At 37.4% G+C, this 23,589-nt stretch overlaps 2 protein-coding genes across 2 annotated transcripts in view; one reads left to right on the top strand and one right to left on the bottom strand.

Moving 5' to 3' along the window:
- The window catches only part of TRMT2A (tRNA methyltransferase 2 homolog A (S. cerevisiae)), a gene marked incomplete at its 5' end in the record, with an annotated part of 7,508 nt that extends 1,928 nt beyond the window's left edge, over window positions 1–5,580 (top strand). Inside the window, 9 exon segments of the mRNA XM_008938987.1 lie at window positions 1–49; window positions 930–1,044; window positions 1,291–1,406; window positions 2,035–2,146; window positions 3,321–3,443; window positions 3,989–4,064; window positions 4,562–4,678; window positions 4,880–4,976; window positions 5,292–5,580. The exon segment at window positions 1–49 is cut by the window's left edge and continues 13 nt beyond it. Of these exon segments, the coding sequence (XP_008937235.1) occupies window positions 1–49; window positions 930–1,044; window positions 1,291–1,406; window positions 2,035–2,146; window positions 3,321–3,443; window positions 3,989–4,064; window positions 4,562–4,678; window positions 4,880–4,976; window positions 5,292–5,580 (1,094 nt within the window).
- Window positions 5,581–10,867: 5,287 nt separating this feature from the next.
- DGCR8 (DGCR8 microprocessor complex subunit) lies at window positions 10,868–23,366 on the bottom strand. The gene is made up of 13 exons (XM_008938986.1): window positions 22,644–23,366; window positions 22,040–22,202; window positions 20,418–20,560; window positions 19,446–19,728; window positions 17,631–17,828; window positions 17,071–17,172; window positions 15,070–15,168; window positions 14,220–14,302; window positions 13,042–13,142; window positions 12,500–12,606; window positions 12,161–12,288; window positions 11,642–11,755; window positions 10,868–11,294 (listed from the first exon to the last, which is right to left on the bottom strand). Exons 1-13 carry the CDS (start codon window positions 23,364–23,366, stop codon window positions 11,211–11,213), a joined length of 2,328 nt encoding a protein of 775 aa, XP_008937234.1. The 3' UTR covers window positions 10,868–11,210.
- Window positions 23,367–23,589: the final 223 nt, after the last annotated feature.

Below are 23,589 nucleotides of genomic sequence, written 5' to 3'. Positions count from 1 at the left end.
TTCCTGCTATTGCCAAAAAAGTAGTAAAAACTTTCCAAGACTACATAAGGTGAGCATAAGTAAAATGAGTTATATGTAAAGGTTTTGATGTCTTACACACAAATACTGATAAAATTAAATATTGTGAAAAGCTTGGAGTTTTTTTTCTGAGCTTTAAGACCAAAGATACATTAGTCTCCAATTCCAGCAATTCTATGACATTTACATCTTGTGCTTACATCACTGTGTGTTACCTCTTGTTCAGCTGTCCTCAGATGGAGGGACAGGTGCCAGCTGAACACAGCTTTATTGCAAGCAGTAAGATGTATAAGTCTACAATAAAAAGTGTTCCTTGAGAGCTTTTTCCACTAACTGTAAAGAAATACTCAGAAAAATGCTTTTTAAAAGAGGAAGTCAAATAACAAAGATCAATTGTTTCCTTCGATGAAGAAAAGAATCATCCTATATCAAGGAATAAAACAAAAGTTGTAAATTTAAGCAATAGTCATTTTTAGAAAGGAGTGTTTTCTTTAAAAAACAATTCTCAGAAATTGAAATTGTGGAAGAATGATGAAGATGAAAAGTTGTAACTTGGTGTAAAGCATACGCCAGTGAAGGCATCCTAAAAAGTTGTGTCACTCTCTGAATGCAGTGAGAGGCTGCTTGTATCCTGTCTGTAATGTTGGATGGGTAAAAACAGGTAAGAGAAGTATGTGAGAAGTAGGGACAGGTTGTTTTGCGTTACGAGATTGTATCTATTCATCAGTCTCTTCTTTCTTCTTTATTAAGATGTGCAAGTCATTCTTTACTGGACAAATCAGTGTGGCCTCTGTTTGTACTTTACATTTTTCATCACTTTACATGATGACCTTCTCTTGTTTCAATAAACTTTGAAATGTTATGCAAAAAAAGTAGTTCTCTGCAAAGTAATGAGCTTCTGAAAATTGCAGGTCGACTCCTTACTCAGTTTACAGCCCAGAAACCTATGAAGGTCACTGGAAGCAGCTCACAGTCCGTACCAGCAGGAGTGGCCACATCATGGCAATTGTTTATTTTAATCCTCAGGTATTTAAGTTGATACATAATGTGTGGTCCAGACATACAGATTTAAAATTACACACATCTGATGTTATGAATAGTGCATGCAAAAGAGAAATAGAAAAATTACTTGGTGTAGTTTACCTTGCATTACTACTCTAATCTGGTATCTGGAGATGAATAATTAATTACTGTGCTTATAAAGGGCATACACTAAATGATATTTTTAAGTCACAAAGATTTTTTCTCCCTTCTTTCAAATGAAATCTTTAGAAATTAAGTAAAGAAGAGCTAGCTGACCTGAAAATCTCTTTGGCAAAATACTTCACTGAAGGGATGGGAAAGAGCAGCGGTGTTACCTCTCTCTACTTTGTGGAGGAAGGACAAAGGTGAGGGAGTTGACTTTGCTTTGGGAGATTTTGGTGGTGGCTGCATTTTTGGTGCTTGCAGCAGAAAAGCAGGAGCACCTCCACACCGTTGCTTTGTCTGCATCATAGCAGTGGCAGCAGTGTTACTCGTCTGTTGAACAGTTACTTGCCTTTTCCACAAGAGAGCTCTGAAATTTCCTGTTCTTCTGTGGTGCTCACTGGGTAAAGGCAGGTAGTTTCAGTGGGTGAGCCCACTAGTACTCACTGCCAAGCTGTGGAATTGTTTACTGCAGCAGGTGGATATTTCTTCTTATCAACAAGTAACTTCTGCATCCCTTCTTCCTTATTTTTACACGTTTTTTTTTTTTTTAATCCCCCCACACTCTTCCCCAGAGCACAAGGCTCATCTAGAGACAGTGTCTGTCCTGCTGTTGACATCAGTGCCACAACTGTACAGCATAAGAAAAAAATGGCCAAGAGGGTAGTCCTAAAAGGATGTGACAAATGTTAGCCCATTATAAATTACTTCTTGGTACTGTGTTGTACTACATTTTTAAAGATGACTACAGCTTTGGTAAAAATGGTAACAAATATGGTTGTTGTGTTTTTTTTCCTCTTTGTCTCCCTGTTCCTTGCCCCTCTCCCTCAGGAAATCTCCCAATCTAGAGGACTTGCCTTTGGAGCATGTGGCTGGTGATAAATATATCTATGAAGAACTTCTTGGCCTAAAATTCAGAATTTCTCCTCATGCATTTTTTCAAGTAAGGATGATACAAAGTTGCTAATTTAACTAGATTTGCATTAATGCCCTTAAGCTTAGCTAATGCTTAAAGTTACTACTATACAATCTTACCAAATTGTCATGAAGTTTCACTCTTGTTTTTGAGCAGCCTAAATTATTTTGAAACTAATTCAGTGAAAAGAGACGGTAGTTCTGTAAGACAGCAAAAATTTACTTGAATCAATCTACTATATACAAGATACTATACCTAGAGATTTAATCTTTTATATATTTGGTGTGATTAAGTACCTCCAACTATTATGGTCAGCTGCCAAACAGTGAATGAGTGTAAACCCATTCATGGGGGCATGTTGAAGACAACTTATTTTCTTCAGTATCTTTTGCCTCTTGTTGAATGTCAGCCTTCATGTGTACAGAACATGCAAGACGTAGTTCAGGAATCTTTGCAGTACTAATTTTTGTTTGTTTTTCCAAAACTTATTTCTGCCTTTCCAACACTTCAGAACCTCAGCAAGGTAGCCTCTATCATTGAAATGGAAAGTAATGACATAGGAAGGATGTTATCACTTGGCATCATAAATACATTGAAGCTGAACTGTATTTTCTATGATTTGCCATAGATTATAGGCTGTTTTTTTCCCACAGTGTGCTTTGCTGGTTTTTCAAGACAAAGAATGTGCTTGCTCAAGAGGCACTGACTATACGCTTACATCCTTAACTGGGATGTGCAATTACAGCATTTACTTTAAAACAGCTTTACAAACAAGGTTAAAATAAAACTTTCTGAGTGTATTGACATGGTTACATTCTCCTGGTTTTGAATCTTCACTACTTCCTGTTCAAGGAGAGAAGTATTTTTAAAGTCCAGACTACACTGTCATTGCTTAGCATTTTGCTTAATTGCTTTGCTGTTTCCTCCAGTTTCCAAACTTGCTTTTTAGGTACTGTAGAACAAGACATGTTTTTATTAGAACATAGATAAAACCCACTACTTCTTGGAGAGAATTTAACAAGTGGAATTGTGATTGCTTAATATGTGGTGGTCTAGATCAGCTAGATGTGATTTTAACTTGCATGTGAAGTCGACTTGTTTTGTAGGGGAAAAAAAAAAAAGGGAACATGCTTTCCTAGGCCTCATAAACCCCAGTTACTACTTACAAAGAAGTAGACGTATTTGAAATGTAATTTCACAGGTGAACACCCAAGCTGCAGAAGTTTTGTATACTGCCATTAGGGAGTGGGTGCAGCTGAGCCAGGAGAGCACTGTCCTTGACATTTGCTGCGGGACAGGAACTATTGGGATTTCTTTGGCAAAGGTGAGTGAAAGAGAATACTCGATGTACTGGAAATGCAACACAGAAATTAATTGACAAAATTAAAATACAATTAAACTGCCTGCAGCTGTTTTACCAAATTATGAAATTTCACTTGTGCTGAGCAGCCTAAATTATTTTGAAACTAATTCAGTCAAAAGAGACAATCGTTCTGTAAGACATCAAAAATTTACTAGAATCTAACCACTGGTTTGGGCTTTCTCAGAAAGCTTTGGATGTGAATAACCCACATTTCTTGCATCAGTTTTAGAACAGAGCTTGCTAGACTGTATAAAATAGTCTGTCCCCTGAAAGACACCAGCATAACTGGAGTCTGTCACATGCAGGTTGGGATAAATGTTGTTCATCCCACAATTTCAGTCTAAAAGGTCCCTATTTATTTGCACAGGTTCCTGCTCAGCCTCTTTTCTGGCTGCAAGGCAGTAATTCTGTGACCAGGTACTAGTCAGTGTTCATGCACATTAGTTAAATGCTGTGAATTACAATTTACACACCACAGAGAGATCTTTTTTCCCTTGGTTCTATAGAATGTCAAGAAAGTGATTGGAATTGAACTCTGCCAAGAAGCTGTGCAGGATGCCAAAGTGAACGCCGAGATTAATGGTTAGTTAAGCTCAGCTGCTAAGATCTTTGTTAAGAGGTGTAGTTGTATAGCTAGTTTCTCTTTATGTTTAATCTAAGCAGCCTGGAATTACATGTTGCTGGTAGTAATCTTGTCCATTTTAAACACTGATCTCTCTTGAAAACAAATATTATGTTAGTCTGTGAGATCGGTTTTCCTGCTAACAGCTAGCTTTCTTTTTTCCTCCAAAAGTAAAAAATTTCAGCGTAAAAGTGAGATGAAGCCACAGCTAACCCTCATAAATAAAACATTAACAGTAGCTATTTTCTGTGGGGTTTTGCTTTAGTTCAGATAATGTAAGACGGTCCAGTTACTGTCGTTCAAATGATCTGAAGTAAGTACTATTGTTTAATTTCACTGATTTCAGGGTGGACTGAAAAAAAAACCCCATGGTATAGAATGCATCCAAACTTGAGTGTACTGCAAGATGCTTTGACTTGATAAGTACTCTGATGGCTTTTTCTTTTTTTTTTAATAGACCTGAACAATATTGAATTTCACTGTGGGAAGGCTGAAGATCTTGTTCCTTCCCTAATTAACATATTAGCTCCTCAGAACCCAATTACTATTGTAGATCCACCTCGAGCAGGACTGCGTAAGTTTGCCTCCTTTTGAATTCCACGTCCCTTCTGGTAGCTGTTGTTTGGTGGTGTACCTAAGTAATCACTGATGGAATGAGTTCAGTGGGAGGCTTCAGGTACAGCTTGAACCGGCTGGTATTGCAACAGTCGTGTTCATGCTGCAGTGTAACTTGCACACAAAATGGGTAAGGGCTGTCTTGGTTTTGATCATCTAGATTCCAAGGTAATTCTTGCCATCAGAAGAGCTGAACATCTGAAGAAGCTTATCTATGTATCCTGCAATCCCAGAGCTGCTATGAATAACTTTGTGGAGTGAGTATTTTTGCATGAAGCTGACTAAATACGTTACGAACAAAAATACCTGCTGCTTGAGGGGAGGGGCGTCACGGGATTTTTATTTTTGAGCCCTACTTATTGAGGCTTACCAGAAACAGTTGACAGTTGCTGCAGGGCAAGCTTGGAATTGTATTGCTGAATACACAAATAATAATGAAAATAATAGTGGTGGTGAATAAACCTGTCGTGGAATTGAGGCCTGGGGAAGGAGAACCTCCCTTAAAAGAGCAGCAGTGATGAAGTGTGCTAAACTGTTAATACCCTTCTTCCTCCCCTTTCCTTCCCATCAAGCCTTTGCCGGGCCCCTTCCAACAGAGTCAAAGGAGCCTCCTTCCGTCCCACGAGAGCAATGGCCGTGGACCTCTTCCCTCAGACCAGGCACTGCGAGCTGCTGATCCTCTTCGAAAGGGCTGACCACGCCAACGGGAGCTCTGCTGAAGCGACGCCTGACGCTGCTCAAGCCACAGCGGCGGCGTGCGGCTCGGAGTGTGGGGATGGCACCAACCCACCCACCCCTGATGGGAGCCAGGCGACACCTCTACCTGTAGAAACTGTACTTGAAGAGAGGGAATCAGCTTAACTCCTCAGAGACACGCTCCAGAAACTACTTCTGCTTGTTAACTGTTTCACTAATGCTGTTTCTGTAACATCCAGGTAATAAATCTCTGTACAGAGTAGTTGAAAGCCTTCCAAGTTATTTCATTTTATTAATTTGAATTAAATTTCATTATGTACTATCAGGCCAAATCCTGTTTTTCTCCTCCTGCCCTCTGGGAAATTCAGGTGAGTGATGTAGTATCTATACATCTATATCTACATGTATATCTATGTAGTATCTATGAGTGGTCTCACTCTAAAAAGTTGAAACAGCTTTAAAAAAAAAAATATCACAACTATATTCAGACACAACTACTTGAAACCTGGGCTGATTTTTAATGCAATACTCTCCAGTCTGAGTACACCGCACCACACTTCAAATATTAGTTAACAGCTAGTATTTATCAACAACTAAGCAGCTGAATGCAGTACCCAATTCCCAAAGCAGGTAAGCTTGGTACAGGGATCTGTAACGGTCAGTATCTGTTTTTTCCAGCTCTGATAGTCTGTTAACAGTGTTGTCTTTTGAAAAAAGGTAGTAAAGATTTAGCAACCTTCCATAAATAATTCACTTGCTAAATCTTCACTAGGAAGCAATAAGCTCATATTCTAATAAAAATACTATACTTTCCACAGCTGAAATCAGTTTTGTTCTGAGACTGTAGTGTCACTGATGATACAGTAAAAGACTTTCTTAGACCATTTCCTACAATGTATGAGTAAAGCTGAAATGACTTTATTCTAGGCATGTCCTCACCAGTAAAACAGTGCCAGAACCAAACTCAACCAACACCAGTCAGGGCTACAGACCTTGGCCACAAAAAGTAGTCAGTGATAAAGAGGACCATTTTCCTCTCAGACTGTTAGTACTGTGTGCTCAGTGGACACCTTCACTCAAATAAAGGCTAACTGCAGCCTAACAGAAAATGCAGTTAACAGAAGAGCGTTGTGTCACCCAGTGAGGACTGAAGAAAGAAGAAACAGGAATATTATCTCTTGCTCAGTGTTTTGGGTTTCTCTCTATCAAAGCTCTGCCCTAGACCCAAAATGATAACCCTCTTCAGTGGGAGCCTCGTGCAGAGAAGGGCAGTGCCCCGACGCCAGGAGCGCAGCGGCAGCAGGGGCTGTGGCCGGGCAGGTCAGCGGGCACACGCGGCTGAACGACGGGGCGCAGCGCCCTATGCCCCGCTCCAGCCTCCTGGCTGAGACACCTGCCCCTGCACCAGCTGCTCTCCAGTCAGGATCTGTACTTCGTACAGGTGCTCAGCACCTAGCCCTTCATTTAGCGGACCATGATCCATGCTACAGAACAGACAGTGGCTGTTAGCAGGAACAACTATTTGAAATCTCAAGTTACTGAACATGCTTCTGCTGTACATTACTGTATGGACTGAACAAAAACCCTCTACTGTTACAGCACAGGGACTTGCTTATAACCCCTCCTTTCCAGTCAGGTAGGTACGTGACAGGAGGCAGCAAAACCAGCAACTTCAGGCTTTGTAAGTCCATGGCTGGATATTAAGTAAAACATAAATTACAAACCAAGAAATTTTAATTTAATTCCAAGTGACATCTAGCTGTGTAAACATTCAATTTACCAAAGAAGTGAAATAAGTACAATAAGTAAAAAGTGATAAAATAAGTACTTCTGCAACCAATGAGCCTGTACTGATTTAATTTCTATTTAAAAATATCTCAGGGATCAAGGAATAAGAGTTCCTTTTTTCTAAATATGCTTAAACTATCATAATACTGATCACACTGGAGCATTTTATAATATCAAACTTTATTGCTCAAAACTAATTGTCTGAAAAATACACATGTAGTACTCAAAAGACCAAACACATAGGATTATATGATTGTGCAGAAAAAAAAGCAAGCAGAGGCTCGGTGAAAATGAGGCTTTATAGTTGTACCAATTTAGCACTGGCATCAAGCAACTGCACCCAACACAATTCAAACAGCAACCATTGTTACCTACTTGGGCAATAAGAATTAATTTTGTTTTTGTTTTTTTCCCCCCACTTTCTCAGATACACATCAGAATACTGTAACTGATCGTTTTATTTGGTTAACAACAGCATGGCTTCTTGCACTTCACATTTCTTCCCACGGAAAGTTAGGAGGCTATCACTTCCTGAATTTCACTCCAGAACCAAAGTACAGTCTAGAGAAGTAATAAGATAATAATGATGCTTTTAAATACTTGGATGTTACAAATATATTTGTATAAAGCCTAAGAGCATCGCAGGAAAGTGGAAGTTTACATACAACAGTTAAGTTTATGCATAATAGTCTTTCCAAACTTCCGAGTACCCAACTACTTCATCAGTTTTGTTTAATAAATAAGAAAGAGCTGGACTGGTGTTTAAATAGGTAGCATCTGACTATTCACTGGAAGTCACAGTAAGTTTTCCATCAGTACCATAAAGATTTGAATGCACACTAATTTTATCCTTAAAGTCAATATACCACACTTTTGTCGAGAAGCACATAATATGCAAAGCAGAAACTGTCTAATTCCCAAAGGATGGAACAGTTCTTAAAAATACACTCCATCCCTATAAAAATACCCATCCTCCTCCAGATATAGAAGGGATAAATAACAAATACCAGTGACAAAAGCAGCAGTTGTTTTATGCATTCATACAATCAAGATCTAAACCTTTACAGCCGATTACCTAGAAAACACACAAGAGTTACAAGACAAGTTTAGGATACATCTTGAATCACACTGTAAGTGTTCATGCAGAAGCTGAAGTTAATGCAATGATCTATCCTCTATCACAGCAGCTCGTGCTTATGTGCAAATGCAAGACTGTTACACTCCAAACAATAGTAAACATTAAAACACAAGAATACTTCACAATGACATAAACAGCAGTTAAGTTGTTTGTTCCAGCAGTTATTGCGCTATTTTCTGGACATCTCTCCAGTTAAAGGCTGCAGCAAGGTCTAATACCATCTTTTGTTTGTTTGTTTGTTTTTGTTTAGAATGCATAATATACGTTCTAGGCTTTGGTTCACAATGAAATCTCTGGATGGTTTAATTAAGGGCAACGGTCACCTTGTGATTCTGATAGTGGCAGACTGAGGTAATACAGCAATCCTCTCAAAAATAACAAAAATAAATTTGTAAGCGAGGCATCTATGGATATTCTGCAGGTGACCTGCAAATGCATTAACATTCTGGTTTCAGAAAAATAAAAGATCTACAGGGGTGATTTGTCTTGTACAGTGCCATCCAAGTACAGATTTTTCTGCTGAAAACACACAAGCTGAAGTAAAACCTACCTAAAAGAGTAATACATTTAGGCATAGAAGATATAAGCCCTGCCTTTATGGAAAAAAAAAAAAAACAAAACCAAAAACAAACCCCAAACAAAAAACAAACTACAAAAAGGGACAAACAGTAATCACTGCTTGTCACTACTGCACCAATATTATATACCCTTCAAAAGATGGAGATTTATTAAAGCTATACAAAAAAAAAGGAGAGGCAGTGTTTTCTGCTTTTGTGGTTTTTAGAGAGGCCACTTCTTTAAATCATAGTTTATGTATAGTCTTCCAACTACCCATATCCTGTTATAACAGGATTACAACTTGTGGAACTGAAAGCAAAATAGAGTAATACAAAATGGGTGAATTCATATTTGCAGAGACCTCTCAAAGCATCACTCAAACATGGAAACAGGTAAGACTCCAAGACTCCTCCTGTTTAACCCCAAACTTTATAAGCGTATTAGAGAACGTTAGCTTGAGATATAAATGAAAATCCATGTATGTCCAAAATAACAGGTGATCTTAAAAGGAAGTCTTACAATACTGCTGCCAATATTGTTAAAATCCAGTAGGCACTAAATTCTTTATCCTGCAGCACTCTTTATATAACATGGTAAAAAAAACAAAACCCAAACCCCACCCCCAAGAAAGCCAACCAGAAAGAAACAAAACCCCCTCAAGCCTCCAGATCTCTGTCGAGGTAAGTACTAGGAGCTGCAGCAATTATGAAAAACTGAATTCTTTCCCTCCTGCAGGAGTAGGAGTATAAAATAAGAGCAGTACAACTCTTGGAGAAATCATTGAAGCCCTACCACCAGCTTGGTGTTCACTCTCTTCTCTAAGAGCAAACCAAAGACCCCACGAAAACAGTTGTAAGAGAAGCCTCACTGCAGTCACCCAGTGAGAAAGAAACTCTGTATGAGGAACGAAACCCACAAAGCAGCGCTGTCACTACAGCCAAAACTATTTCTTCTGTGCTTAATTTAATAAAGCCTCAGATGACACAGTAAGTACTGCCTGTTTTCCAGGACTGTATTTTATAATAGTTGCATATTTGTGATTTTCCTATTTACCAGTATAACCTCTGTTATGGTCTCATTCTACTCATTACTCTATGCTGTATTCCAAACCTACGTTCTAATTTTCATTGCAGAAGTTACACTTTTTCTTTGAAAACTAAAAATGTAGTTAAAAAAGTACAAACAAAAACTTCTTTAAAAAACCCCTAATTTGCTGCAGTTATTTCAGATTTCTTAGGGTTGTGGCTTTTTTTTTTATTATTCTTTAACTTTATGGTGAAAAATTAAGACTTAATTGATCGAGTCAGATGTATTCTGACTCCAAATAAATGGGAAATTGTTTTATTGCTGGGAGAAGGGAGTGGAAGGTCTCTTTAAACACATCATTGGCAAATTATTTTCAGACTATCAACCATCATCAGCTGCATTTTGGCTCCAAGCTTTGAAAATGGCCTTTCAAATTACAGTTTTTATTTTAGTCAAGTAACTAGGGCCATATTTTTCCCTCTCTTATTGATCTGTGAACTAACATAGGCTCTTTTCAATTAGAATAAACCCCAATAATTCTGGATATCCAGCCTGTTGCTCTTAACACTACCAGGTATACTTGTTCTTTTCAAGTAATAAAAAAAATCTGCATATTGTGATCTTGAATAACTAAGCCTGGCAGGAGACAAAAAAAAAAAAAAAAAAAAAAACAGAACAAAAAGAAACGGCATTACTGGCCTAATCCTATGGCATTAGGAACATTGCTCATCACTTTCATGTATTTGTCACCAAAAGTGTCTTATCAGTGCATATTATTATGTGCTGAAATGCAATGAAACTTTTCACAAAAATAGTTTTAGGCATGTTCATACAAGAAGATGTACATATATTCCTTTTATATATACATATATATGAATGTGTGTATATATATATATAATATCAGCTTCAACCTGTACATAGATATTCTGAATTTTATCCTTCAAACACATCCATTTCAAACAAAATGGGTGGCTTTCCAGGAAAAAGTGCTTGCTTTGTTTCATCCTGTGTGAACATGCCTGTCCTCTGTGCATTTGCCCAAGTAGAGATCTTTATGATCAATCCTTTAAACGTACATATCTCAGGAGGTATTAAAAAAAAAAAAAACCAAACCAACCAACAGGAAAAAAGCAATATTTGCCCTGATGATGCAAAAAGAACAATGCATAACTGAAGCAGCTTGGATTTTAAAAGTTATCTCGCATTCTGCAGCAAACAATTTTTAAATCATTGTTGAAAATGTAGTTCCCCCGTTGTGTTATTGCTCCCCAGGTGAACACCCCCCTCACACATCCACGGTACAGAGCGGCTCGCTGCCGGGCTGAGCCGACTCCACTATCGTCATCTTGGGTTTCTTCCGTGTTTCCTCCTGAAAGAGCAGGAAACAAACCCCACCACACAGTCATCACAGAGCAGCGTAAGAAAATACGGGTTTAAAGTTTTAAACAATTTTAGCCAAATCTGTGGCTAGCATTGTGAAAGGCAAATTTGTTCCACTGTTAAAAATAAATTTAGTGAAGCAGGGAAAATTAAGTTATAAGCCAGTTTAAGACAGAGGATGAAAATCTCTCTAAAAGTAGCCCTTTGGAAAAAAAAAAAAAAAAAAATCAATTTTGAACAGCTCTCCTTATATAAGACACTAAAACAAGCAAAAATTCTCAACATAGGTAAGTCTGATCCAGGGTATTCTTCCTGTCTGTAAGAGTATGTACTCACTCTTTCTTGTGCCAGTTTTTTCATTTCTTCCTGTAACTTGTTCAGGATGTGCAGATTTGGCTTGTTCTTTTTGGCATACTGCTGAAGTTCTATCACACTTTTATCAGAGGTTTCCTATTTAACAAAACCATAAAGCAACAACAGATGAGCTTGTCTGATAAAAAAATAAAATACTTGGAGCAGAAGTTTAATCAGTGATAACTGTACTTAAGTAATAACACGTATTTCCATGAGTTAATTAAGAGTTAAATAGGTTACATAGTTTTGACCTGGAAGATGCAAAACTAACACAATTATTATTGCTAATGAAAATCTTATGTTCTGGCAATAGCAATGTCCAAGAATCAATTCACATGCACTGCGCACTGCTCAAATGCATACTGCCTTTACCACCACAGAGAACATCACTATTATGCTAAAACAGATACCATTAAAGCTTTGTGGTACTGAATTTTAAAAAGCAGAAACATACAAAACCAAAATACAAGGGAGGTTACAATCAAACAAAATCATGTTCACCTGTTTAACCATCTTGCTACTCTCTCTACCATACATACGCAAAAGAGAGCCCCAATTTTTCACATGTGGATGCAGTAGCTGTAGGATTTTCTGAGAAGCTAATTGTTTCCCCACTCTTTTATTTTTGCCTGTAAAATAACCATGAAATTGTGTCAATACTGGCACATTACATACTTAGATGAACACCAATATTTGCGTTATTAACAGCTGAGGTAGCAGGGTGGAATAAGCATAGCTAGACGTGTCACAAGCTAGAGAGCTGAACGGGCACCTAGGAGCAGGACAGAGAGGAGCAGGAGAAAGGCAGGAGTGGGAGGCCACACCGAGCTCTGTACTTACACCAGCCGCGCACCGTGTGCTTGCCGCAAGTCATGACATACTCGCTCTTCTGGTTTTTACCAGGAATCACTTCAAACTTGATGGATGTATCACCCATTCCATGGTTTCTTAAGCACAAACAAAATCAGTATCATATACTGAGTAAAATTACAATCAACTGAAGTGGTTGCAGTTATCACTGACATTGAAATGGAATTATATACATTAATAATAAATTTTAAGACATTATTTAATGGAGTTCTTTTTTGTATCAGTAACTTGACTTGAATGGAAAGGCAGGCCTGTATAACTTAAAAACATCTGTATATCCCACAACTAAATCGTAATCTCAGAAGAAGAGGCATAAACAGCAAATATGAATTAAAGGAAGACCCAGCATTAACAGTTCAGTCCACACCACGGCTCTTACAGCCACAGCCTGGCCAGCCCACGAACACCCAAGTTACTGACAAACACTGCAGGTACCAGCTACGAAGCAAAGGATGTGCCCTGACCCAAACACCTGTATGCAACACAATCTGCACATCATTCTGCAGCCTTACCTTTTAAGGCACTCATGGAGAATCTGATATGGAGATAAGAGTCCAGCTTTACTGGTGAGTTCATATACCCGTGAGTCCTCAATACTGATATGGTTAAAATACTACAAAGGAATTGAAAAGGGTTACTGCACTTTTGTGCAAATAAGGCCTTCATACTGCTTGTAACCCTCATTTCTCCTTTGCAACATAAAACAATTTCTGTTACTCTGTGCTGAAGTATTTTTAAATCCATAATGGAAGTATTTACCAACATCACTAGAACCACCACACCTAATCATGTATTTGCAGACTGAAATTTAAGCAGGTCTTTTAACCCTAATTTTACATTATACAAGATGGATACGAAAATAACAGTCTTACAAACCCTTTGTTATCCTTTCTCTCCCAGGACAAGTTTTTAAGTAATTATAAAATTTTACTTACCAAAATGCTGTGGTTTAGTAAAAGAAAACAAAACAGCTATTGGAATATATTGCATTTTATTTTTAAACAATGGAAAAAAAAGTCTGTGTTTTCTTAATGACTATTTCAATAGTGTAGGGCATACAATATAGTTTTAAGCAAGTGTACAAACAACTCATTCTGTCTATTACACTTTTTAAAATTAAAACATTCCTTTAGGCTGATCACCAATACCAGCACCAACAGCACACGTTCTCCACTTAAAGAAACTTTTCCTTGGATTTTCTCAAGTACTACTGCTTAAAGTCTGAAATTTTAGCTGGCTGATCTGGCAATAAATAGCTTTCATGGCTAAGTAAAGATGTCTCAGAAGCCTGGGCACTTTTACTTGTTACCTGGTCTTCTAAGATGACCACACAAAACCAGACAGCATCGAGCTCTGAATTCTTCAAGGCATCGACCAGAGTATTCTGGAAGCCAGGACAGTACAGGCAATCCATTGGCTCAAAACATTTCAGGTCTTCAGTAAGTGACCTGATATTACAACACTAGGTCTCTGTACCATAGTAAGTTTTCTGATGATTTCCAGTAGAGGGGAAAAAAAACCAACCCAGTATTTTCATTGCCTTGGGTGTTGCTATAAATGAAGAATTTCACATTTCCACCTGACTCAGAAAGCAGCATTATGAACTTCCATTAATATTTCTGACACTCAATGTGTAGTGTTTCTAAAAACAGACTCCAATAATGACACCAAACAAGCAAGAGTTCAGTACCTCAAGTTCTTCACTGTCTTTGGGCTTCTCCTCAGAGGTCTGTTTAACAAAATCAGGAATAAGGATTTCCAGTGTAGCTCGAGCTGCAGAAAATGTTTAAACATCTTGATTACATTTATCTTAAACAATGGCTGTAAAGAAAAACAGCAGAGTGAAGCACTCTTTAAGCAAATCTCCTATGTCCCCTAGAAATATCCACTCGTACTACAAAAACTTCTAGGATGGGTATCTTAATTTTGTAAGAGGCATATTCATTTGCACTTTTTAAGGGGAAAAAAAATCTGCTTCATAATGGAAGTCTCACAACTAATTAAACCAAGAAACAACTGCTCTTTGCAAATGTCATTTTTTCTCTTTCATAGGCAAGTCTCATTTAAAAAGTGACACAGAGCCCTTAGGACCTAAGATTAGAGAGCTGTTATTATGCCTTGCTTGTTACAGATAACCCTAATACTGTACCACTAGGGCACTCGGAATCCCAGTACCATAATGAAAAACACATCCAGAATTTGCCTCAATTTTCACAGCAAAATACCTTTTTTTCCATGTGCAAATAATTTGTGGCTGGCTTTTTGCGATTTAGCTACACTGACATATTTCACAAGTGCAGAAAGTACCTCGGGTCCATTAGACATCTTTCATTTTGAGAAGTTATTTTACTGTTGAACATAGGGTTGTCAGAAAAGTCTCTGCAACAATAGGTTTCACTTTTACCAAAAAGACACAAGTCTACCTTGACTATTATCAAAATTATTCCTACTTACTATTGCAAATATGTCATCTTCAAAGCAGAAATGAAAACAGATAAACAATTCAGCCGTTGGTACTAATAAAGAAAAAAAAACGTTACCAGCTTTATTCTTGGCAAGTTTTTTGCTGCTGGCAGTTCCAGCCCCGTAAGTTACTCCATCAATAATCACCGAGGCTCCAAAAGGTTCACTTGGGTTCTCTGGAAATGGAGAAGGAATCAAAAAGAAAGCTCTTAAGAACTCCCAATCTAAAATACTCATTATGAACATGAAAAAACCACCACTTATATGAAGATTATTTTTCCTTCTTCATTTCAGCTCCAAGAGGGATGGAAACTGTTTACTCTTCAGAAAGACTGAAGAATTTGGTCCTCCAATAAATGGAAAACTCTGATGGCTTTTCATAAACGCAGACTTACCACCATGAACTTCATTCTTCCAAATGAAGAGCTTTTAAAATTAAGAGATTATCTGTAATCTGCCAGAATTCAAATGTTAATTTCAAAGTTTCTGCATCACTAACAGTGTAAATACGAGAGCTACACATTCTGATACTGAAAATTCACTTACATTATGTGATGCCTATATAGGGATAATGTAATTCTGAATAATTATAGATTCCACACTGAACTAAAGTAATTCTTTGGATGCTGATTGTAAGACATAATCCTTTCAAGCCTGCTGCTGAAAAAGGTGTCACTTCTGCCTTCTCCATAAAGGGCCCCCCCCAAAAAAATCCAGCAATTGCAAAACCCCAAGAAACATATGCTATACTACTTTGGAAATCTCACACAAATGCAGCTGGATAAGGCAATCTGGCTGGAATTTACAGGGGGGAAAAAAGGCAACACTCATTTGTTTCCAGTTATATTTGCCATATATGCAATATTTTCAGATTCTTGATTCAGCATCAAGTGCATTCCCCCCCCCCAGTACCCATCTAAAATAAAATTATCCTAAAGTTTTGGGGTTTTTTTAGTGCTCCTTACACAGTTTCTGTACAGCCTAAATTAGGAAGTATTAAACCACCTCTCACACCACCAACACAGAATAAAATGAAAAGCTGTTTATAACCAGAGATATCCACCCAGCAGAGTTCACATAAGTCCCGTGCTAATCATGGAACATCACAGCCTTAAGTAACTCTTGAAGTTACTTCTAGTCCAATAGAATGACACTTCTCTTTCTATTCTTCTAATACTATGAGCAAAATTAGTCAACATTTATACCAAATCAATTCCTACCAACTGCCCATGAACTTTTTGCAGTCTGCACCTAATTAGTAACTTCTCCACTAATACTATGATCTATCAATGACCTTAATGAATAGTCACACAAAACAGTCTACATAGTCACTTCACATTTAAATTTTTAATATCAACTTACACAAAATTCTCTTAAGATGACTAGATTTATGAACTTCTGTGACATAATGACATCATATGTAACTTGAACAGTTAAAGGACTTTAAAACTGTATCTATAAAAAACCTACTGTATTTTTTGTTGGTTGGGAGAAAACTAGAAGAGAACAAAGCCACAAAAACGCCTCAAACTATTGCAGCTTTAGAGAAAGCACATGTGTCTGCATAAACGTTTCAAATTCTTAGCAGCTTTATAACTGAAGGCCTACACATTTCTCTTAAAAATTATTTGGGTTTAGTTTAGTATTTAACACAGTTTATTTAGTATTTGAAAGTAACTTTCTTTCAAGATTCTGATGATTAACTAAATGTGTCTTACAATCAGATTTTGTGAACATCAATCACAAGAAAATTAAGCAAATATTAACTGTGCAGTCAGTGCCCATATTTCAGTGCTGTGACCTTTTAGATGCAAGCAAGTTACTCAAATCCATTTTCACCTAGGTGCAGTGTTCCAAGTGAAAACCCACACTGTTAAATATAAATTTAAATATAAACCTACTCTCAGCCTCAAAAGCCATTGTCTGAGATGCAAAAAACATTTCCTCACCAGAATTTAACTCACAACAGACTTTCAAGACATTCCCTAGAAATTAATTTTTTTTAGGATATCCAAACAGGAGATATGCCCTTCAAAACAGCGTGTGGTCAATTAAAAAAAAAAAATTAACAGACTTACCACATTCAAAGAAATTGTAAACAGGGCGAACCTTTAGGACTCGTTGCATATATTCATGCAGTATGCAAACTTCAGATTTCCCATTGGGATTAATGACAAATTCTACAAAAAAAAAGATGAGAGGAAGAGAAGAAAGCTGAGTGGATCCAGTCAAAGACAAGTTCTACTACAAATAAACAAATAACAAGCTCCAAGGGATCAGTCTAGCATTTGTAATCAATCCTTAATTTGTGACTAATTGCCACTGTTAAAGAACTGAGAAAGCAGTAGCATCGAGTGATTAGACAGGAGAGTTTTCAGTAGCAAACAACCTTAACAAGTAGCTGATGTCAGCAGCAAGTCAGGAGGACTGCACCCTTAAATGAAAGTCCTGTCATTTTGGAATTATTCTTTTTAATAGGAAGCATATTTTGGCAGTATTTTCCATCCTATGTAATAGAATGGATCCAGGAACAAGAAGAAAATGGACTGCTACAGCATTTTAATTTTTTTTCAGTCAAGCTTAGAACTGTAATGAGTCTTCGATAGAGAATATTTGAACTACAAGTAGACAAATTCACCTTTCTTTGTAGGTGCATCCTGCACAGACAAGGTGATGAGTTTCTGGTTGGCAGGCAGGATAGGCCGCTCGGACTCCGCCTGCTTCCGCTTCATCTCACGGTTGAATTGCCGCCTCTCAGCCCAGGTCCTGAACTTTTTCACCGTTACTTGTTCAAAGTCAAAACGTTTTTCAAGATAGCGTCTAAAATCTTCCAGATCTAATAAACACGAGCAAGTTACTCTCTATACTTCACCACTGAACAAGCATTAGATTAATTACTTCCACTGTTTTAAACCTGTTGCAGTTGTTTTTTTTCAGTAGAAGCAAAAGTCACACACTCAAGATCAATTCACTGTTTTGTACTAACAAAACTAATTACAAGATTTCCTGTTACTAGGCCAAATGCAAAACATTTGTGCAAAGTGGAAAGCAAAGATAAAAAAAAAAGAGTATTTCAGTCACTTGAAGATTTACTAAGCCCTAACAAGCACAATACCCAGCAATTTGTTACAAAGTACTAGTAATAGTTCTATTTCATCACCTCTTTGCTTTCTCATTACCTGAAGCAAGTAACAGTAGTTATGTGATAGCCTCAGTTTTCTGAAGCCAAAACTGACCACTGCTGCCTAGTTATTAAACAGTGTATCAGGAAACACTATGCAATAATGCTCCATGAACTCCATGAATATCTGCTGGCCTGTAAACAGAATTTAACACACCCATTTTCACACACAGAGTACCAAAAGACTGCTCCCCTTAAAGTACAGCTGCTTCTCCTTTAGAAGATTTTTCTGTAGACATGATCAGCAAAACTAAAGAACAGCATCACAAAATATATAACAAAGCAAGCTGCTGGTGTTCTTTCCTTCCACAAGGAATTCCCAGTGCAAGTCATGCTTATACCTGATCACTGTTTTCTTCAGTAATACCAAACAGACTGCATTTAAAGAGAGAGACAGGTGAACTTCACAAAGGAAATATCTGCTTAGTGGTTTTAGTTTTGCTGCTAAATATTTTTTTTTCTTTTTTAAATCTTTTGGCATGTTTATTGAAGGGAATGGGACTTGTAAAGTCAAGGACAAGTTTTATGCTAGACCACTACAAAGTTAAGTGATGGTCTACAACCCACACCAGCATGCTGAGCAGCAGTAATCTACATGGATGGCACTCTCGGGTATGCAGTTGTGGCAAGTGGCATGAGTTTTCTCTCCAGGTTCCTGTAAGTTTGGCAGTGCTTGTGCCATGACTTCTTTAGGCAGCTTTTTCTACAAAACCTATCGGACTTGTCAAGTAAAAGAATGAAGCATCACACTGCTTAGCATGAGTGCAATTGTATTTGTATGACTTATTCCGCTAGAGTTTGTGCACATAAGCAAATTTAGTTTAATTGTATCATTTATCTTAAGAGATTATATTGAAAATAGACATTATCCAGCCAATACACACTGCACACAAGAGCCACAAACAGGAAACAACAGCAATTCACATGTACGCGCTGATTTAATTGATTCTTAAACCGAGATGAAGCCTACAGGACTAAACTTCTAAAGTTTTCACATTTCTGTTGGTAAAAACTTTGCACATGGACTCTCAAGCCTGCAGAAAAAAAAAAAAATCTCCATGTAAGTTCCTCTTCCTGTGAAAATCAAAATTGTTTTCTAATACTGGATCTATTTCTCCAGATATAAGCATACAAAAAACTGTGCAGAAGAACAACTGGCCACTTGATCCCAGGCAAGATATTATTCAGTTGCCAAGTCTGGAATAAAGCATACATATCCCAAAAGCCATTACTCCAACTCCAGCAGGAACAGACTCAACTTCCCATACATACCTACAGATTCATCTTTACATACTTCAACTTTGGCCTTAACTTGTCCTAAGGCTCCTTGTGCTGCATCTCCCCCTGAAGGGTCTTTGTCATCTAAAGGCCCAGAATCAGCAGCAGTAGAATCTGGTTCTTCTGTTTGGCAGTCCAGTTCTGAAGATTTATCTAAGTGTTTTACAGGTGATACTTCCCCATTGGGGGTTATGTCATTGTTTTGTTCCCTTTCCTCATTTTCCTTCATTTTTTTGTAATGCAAGCAAGGAATGCTACTAAGGGGAGGATCATGTTTCTGCAAATATAAAATAATACAGAAGGTTTAAGTACCTCAAGGTCACCAAAAACAAAGCTCAAAACCAAAAGACAAAACAAGATGGAAGTTACTTTTGTTTAGCCTAGGCTTAGCGACCTTCTTCTCAAGATCTGTGTCCACTCCTACGGTATCTTGACCCTGTGCAACTGATATCAACCTTCAAACTGCATTTGCTCTTTTAGATCCAAACTGTATTCTGTTCAGTTACATGCAAATACCACATGCTTTCACAAAATCCACTGAGCTCTCTTGGCATTTAAGCCCATGACATCAAAACAATTTTCTGCAGATTCCTTGGGTTCATAAACATCACATGCTTACTTCTGTAAATGTGGGCCATAAGCCACAGCTCAGACTAGTATATAGCTACAAATAAATGACCTAAATATATTTCACAGTGGAAGAACACCAACATTTTGCTAGAACAGCAAATGCACCGGACAAGACCATCTCATTCACTTTAACTGCCAAAACTCACTGCAAAATGGAAAAACAAAACATCATAACAAAAATTGTATCATATATACAGAAACAGGGTTTATGTTTCAAGCATTTTAATTCTAATAGTGGAAAGTTGTCTGCTGAAGAAAAAAAAATATTCAATTGCTTGCATGAACATATCTGATTTTTACATTTCAGGACATATTTAAGTAATTGACAGCTCTCACCCTTATGCTTCCTGTTCCCAAGAAATAAGGTCTAGACCAGGTAACAACTCTAGATTCTCTGTGCAGATATCCAGGAATGCCCGAGTTATGGAATGTCATGATCCATCCATCTGGCAAAGGTTCTGTGGGAGGGCGACCACGACCTTTAAAGCAAAGAATGGCTTTTAACTGGGGCTGACTGCTTAGAAGAACAGAAAAAAAGAAAGATTTTTATTGCTTTTTGGTTTTTGAAGGATAAAGTGACACTGAAATAAGAGTAAAGAAGTTTTGTAGATTTTGTTTTGACGAAAAGGCATATGCTTCTAATCCACATTAAATCCTGCAAAATTAGATTCCATGGTTTTCAACTGAAAAGCAATAGTAGCACTAATTTTTATTCACACTGATTTGTTCATTTGACCAGCAAATTTTCTCATCCAATTAAGTTAATCCAACTAAAACTCATCCAATAGTTTCTCTTCTCTTTAGTCTTCTTTATATACTTATATATTCAGAAGCACCACTATATTTAATGGAAAAGCCATCCTCAGTTGAAACCAGATTGAAACTACTGAGGTTTGCATTGAAAATTTTTGCAGTTGACACTGGGGGATAAATTTACATTGAGACACCACTTAGACCCACAGACTCCAACAGCCAGTAATAAGCTGGCTGTGAACTACAGCTTTCCTATTTCCTTCTTCAGCATAAGCACAACACAAGCCAGGATTGATTCTACAAGCCTTTATACTTAAATATCTTAGCCATGAAGAATACTCCTTCCAGAAAACAATACTGAAATTAGAATAGAATAAGCCAATATGAGGAATCACATAGCAGAAAAACACACTGCAGTAAAACGCTTGTGCTTACACTCAAGTTAACACCACACGGCTTCAACAACTTCCTACTCCACAAACCAGAGAATGGTCTCACTCTCCAGATTCAGCTGGGAGCTTCCTAGCAATACTGTGTTAGTATAACATTTTGGAGGGGAAAAACTGTTTGGTTTCTTATTTCATAATATAGTGAAGCTGTAAAATACTTCTCTACAGCAGACTCAAATATGAATTCTAATTCAGTCTATTTTCAGTTACATTCTTCTGGGTAAGTTCACATTTCTCAGTTCTTCATTAGTAGTTCGTAACTCTGACAAAACAAAACTGGATAATGTAAACCACTGATTTTCCTGATGATTTTTTTTTTTTAATCTAGCATTGCATGCATAAGACTTCACATAGAGAAATTTCAAAAGAAGTTACATAACTTAAGAGGGAAGAAGTCTACAACGACAAGAATCTTCAGGTGTTTCACAGTACTGGAAACAAAAAAACCAGACCATCCTTGTTCACCTCTCCACCACCGAGGTAGCATTTTTCATAATTTTCCACAAATCCACAAGCTAAAATATATGCTCATTACATACAACAGATGAAAATCAAAAGCACTCCCGAAAATCAACTTCACTCTGAGAACATGAAAAATCATATCCTCTAGTAAGAAGCCTTGAAACAAAAAAATGTTAACATATTATCTATTTCACAAGAATCACTATCCTACACTTGTCTTGATGATAGATTTCTGTTCTACAGACATAAGCCACACAAAAAAGTATTACAAGTATTTGATGAAAATTAACTTACTTTTAAGTACAGTTTTAATTTTGGTCATCATTGGCTGCACACTTGTTTCTCCATCAGACTGGTGATCACTTTCACCACCATATTTCTCATTGTCTAGTCTCCTTGTTTTGGGTGCTCGAAGACCCTCTTCCAGCAGAGCATCCACATCATTATCAAAGTCATCCTGAAAAAGACTTCATCAGACAATATCCTTCTGGGTCTCCCTTTCCCCTTGCAAAGAAAAAGTATACGTGTTCCTTTTGTATTTCCACACAGAAAAACTAAAAATTACCAATGTTTCCAGTAAAAAGACTGAAAAATAAGAAAATAAGGTTTTATAAGTGAAAAATAATATTTTTAATATTAAAATGAGCTGCAATTATGTAAGAAGCCTTTTAGATGTTATCTTTAAACAAGACTATAGAAACTGCCACACAACTCAGAAGTTTGACTGAGATAATTTAAAAAAAATTTTCAGCTAAATTCCTGCCTCTGAAAATTCTGTGTTACTGACTCAAGTACTGCACATTTCTAGAAGAGACTGTTTCAGTGAACATCCTAGTATAAATTTTTTTCTAGCCACTTGGAAACCTCTTACCCAGCAAAAACTTGTGTATTTACTTACTTCATATGAGTAATTCAAGGTTTCTTCATCCACTTTATCTCTTTGAACGATTGCTTTAGATGTGAATCCTCCTCCTTCTTCATCTATTTCCATCAAATTGTCTGTAAAATCTTCTAGCTCATCCAGAACTGCATATTCCACTCTCTTTTCCTGATCAGTATCATTTTCATCATCCTTCTTGTCATCATTCTCACCCCCTACTCCTACAGCCTTACCATTACTACCACCAAAAGGACAAACATGCAAATCTCCATTAACATTATTAATACCAAAATCTGCATCTGCCTTATAATCTTGCTCAACTCCAGTGTACAGAACTTTCCTATCTTTGCTTTTACAGCTTTCTGTAAAGCTAACACTAATCTTTACATCTTTAAGTAACTTAAGATCTGGGGTGAACTTTCGAACTGAAGGTGCATGACGAGCAGTTCTTGGGCTTTGGTCACTATTGTTAGGGTCTATTATAAAACGACTTTTGTAGCAGGCAGATCCCTTTGTGAGAAGCTGTGTTCTGCAGATACTGTGCGTGTCCCCAGCAGGGGTATCTGACTGTCCATCACCACCAGAGCCAACGTCCATTACCTCTGCGTCACTGGACGTTTGCAGGGGAGGTGGTGGAGGCTGTTCATTAGGCGGCAGAGGTGGGGGACAAGTATGATTCTCCACATTCATTTCTCTTGCAGGTTCTTTAGGGAGGGGTGGTACATTTTCATATTTCTCCATTTTTAAAACTACTGTTTTTAAAAAACAATGCTTTAATAAATGTTTATATCTCTATTCCTAACATGCATAAGTCCATCAAGATTGGTTTATCATGTTCTATTCAATATGCAACACTGATGATTCAGTTAAGCTGACTACATTGTTCTTTTCATTAATGTAGACAGCTTTCAGAATCACTGTCTCAATTATTGGAAATCACAATGCATTCAGCTTAAATAGCTGA

The sequence above is a fragment of the Merops nubicus genome, unplaced genomic scaffold, assembly GCF_000691845.1.
Source record: "Merops nubicus isolate BGI_N331 unplaced genomic scaffold, ASM69184v1 scaffold45764, whole genome shotgun sequence".
In the NCBI taxonomy this organism is placed as follows: Eukaryota; Metazoa; Chordata; class Aves; order Coraciiformes; family Meropidae; genus Merops; species Merops nubicus.
Note: the sequence above shows the minus strand (reverse complement) of the source record. Positions and strands in the feature narration are given on the sequence as shown.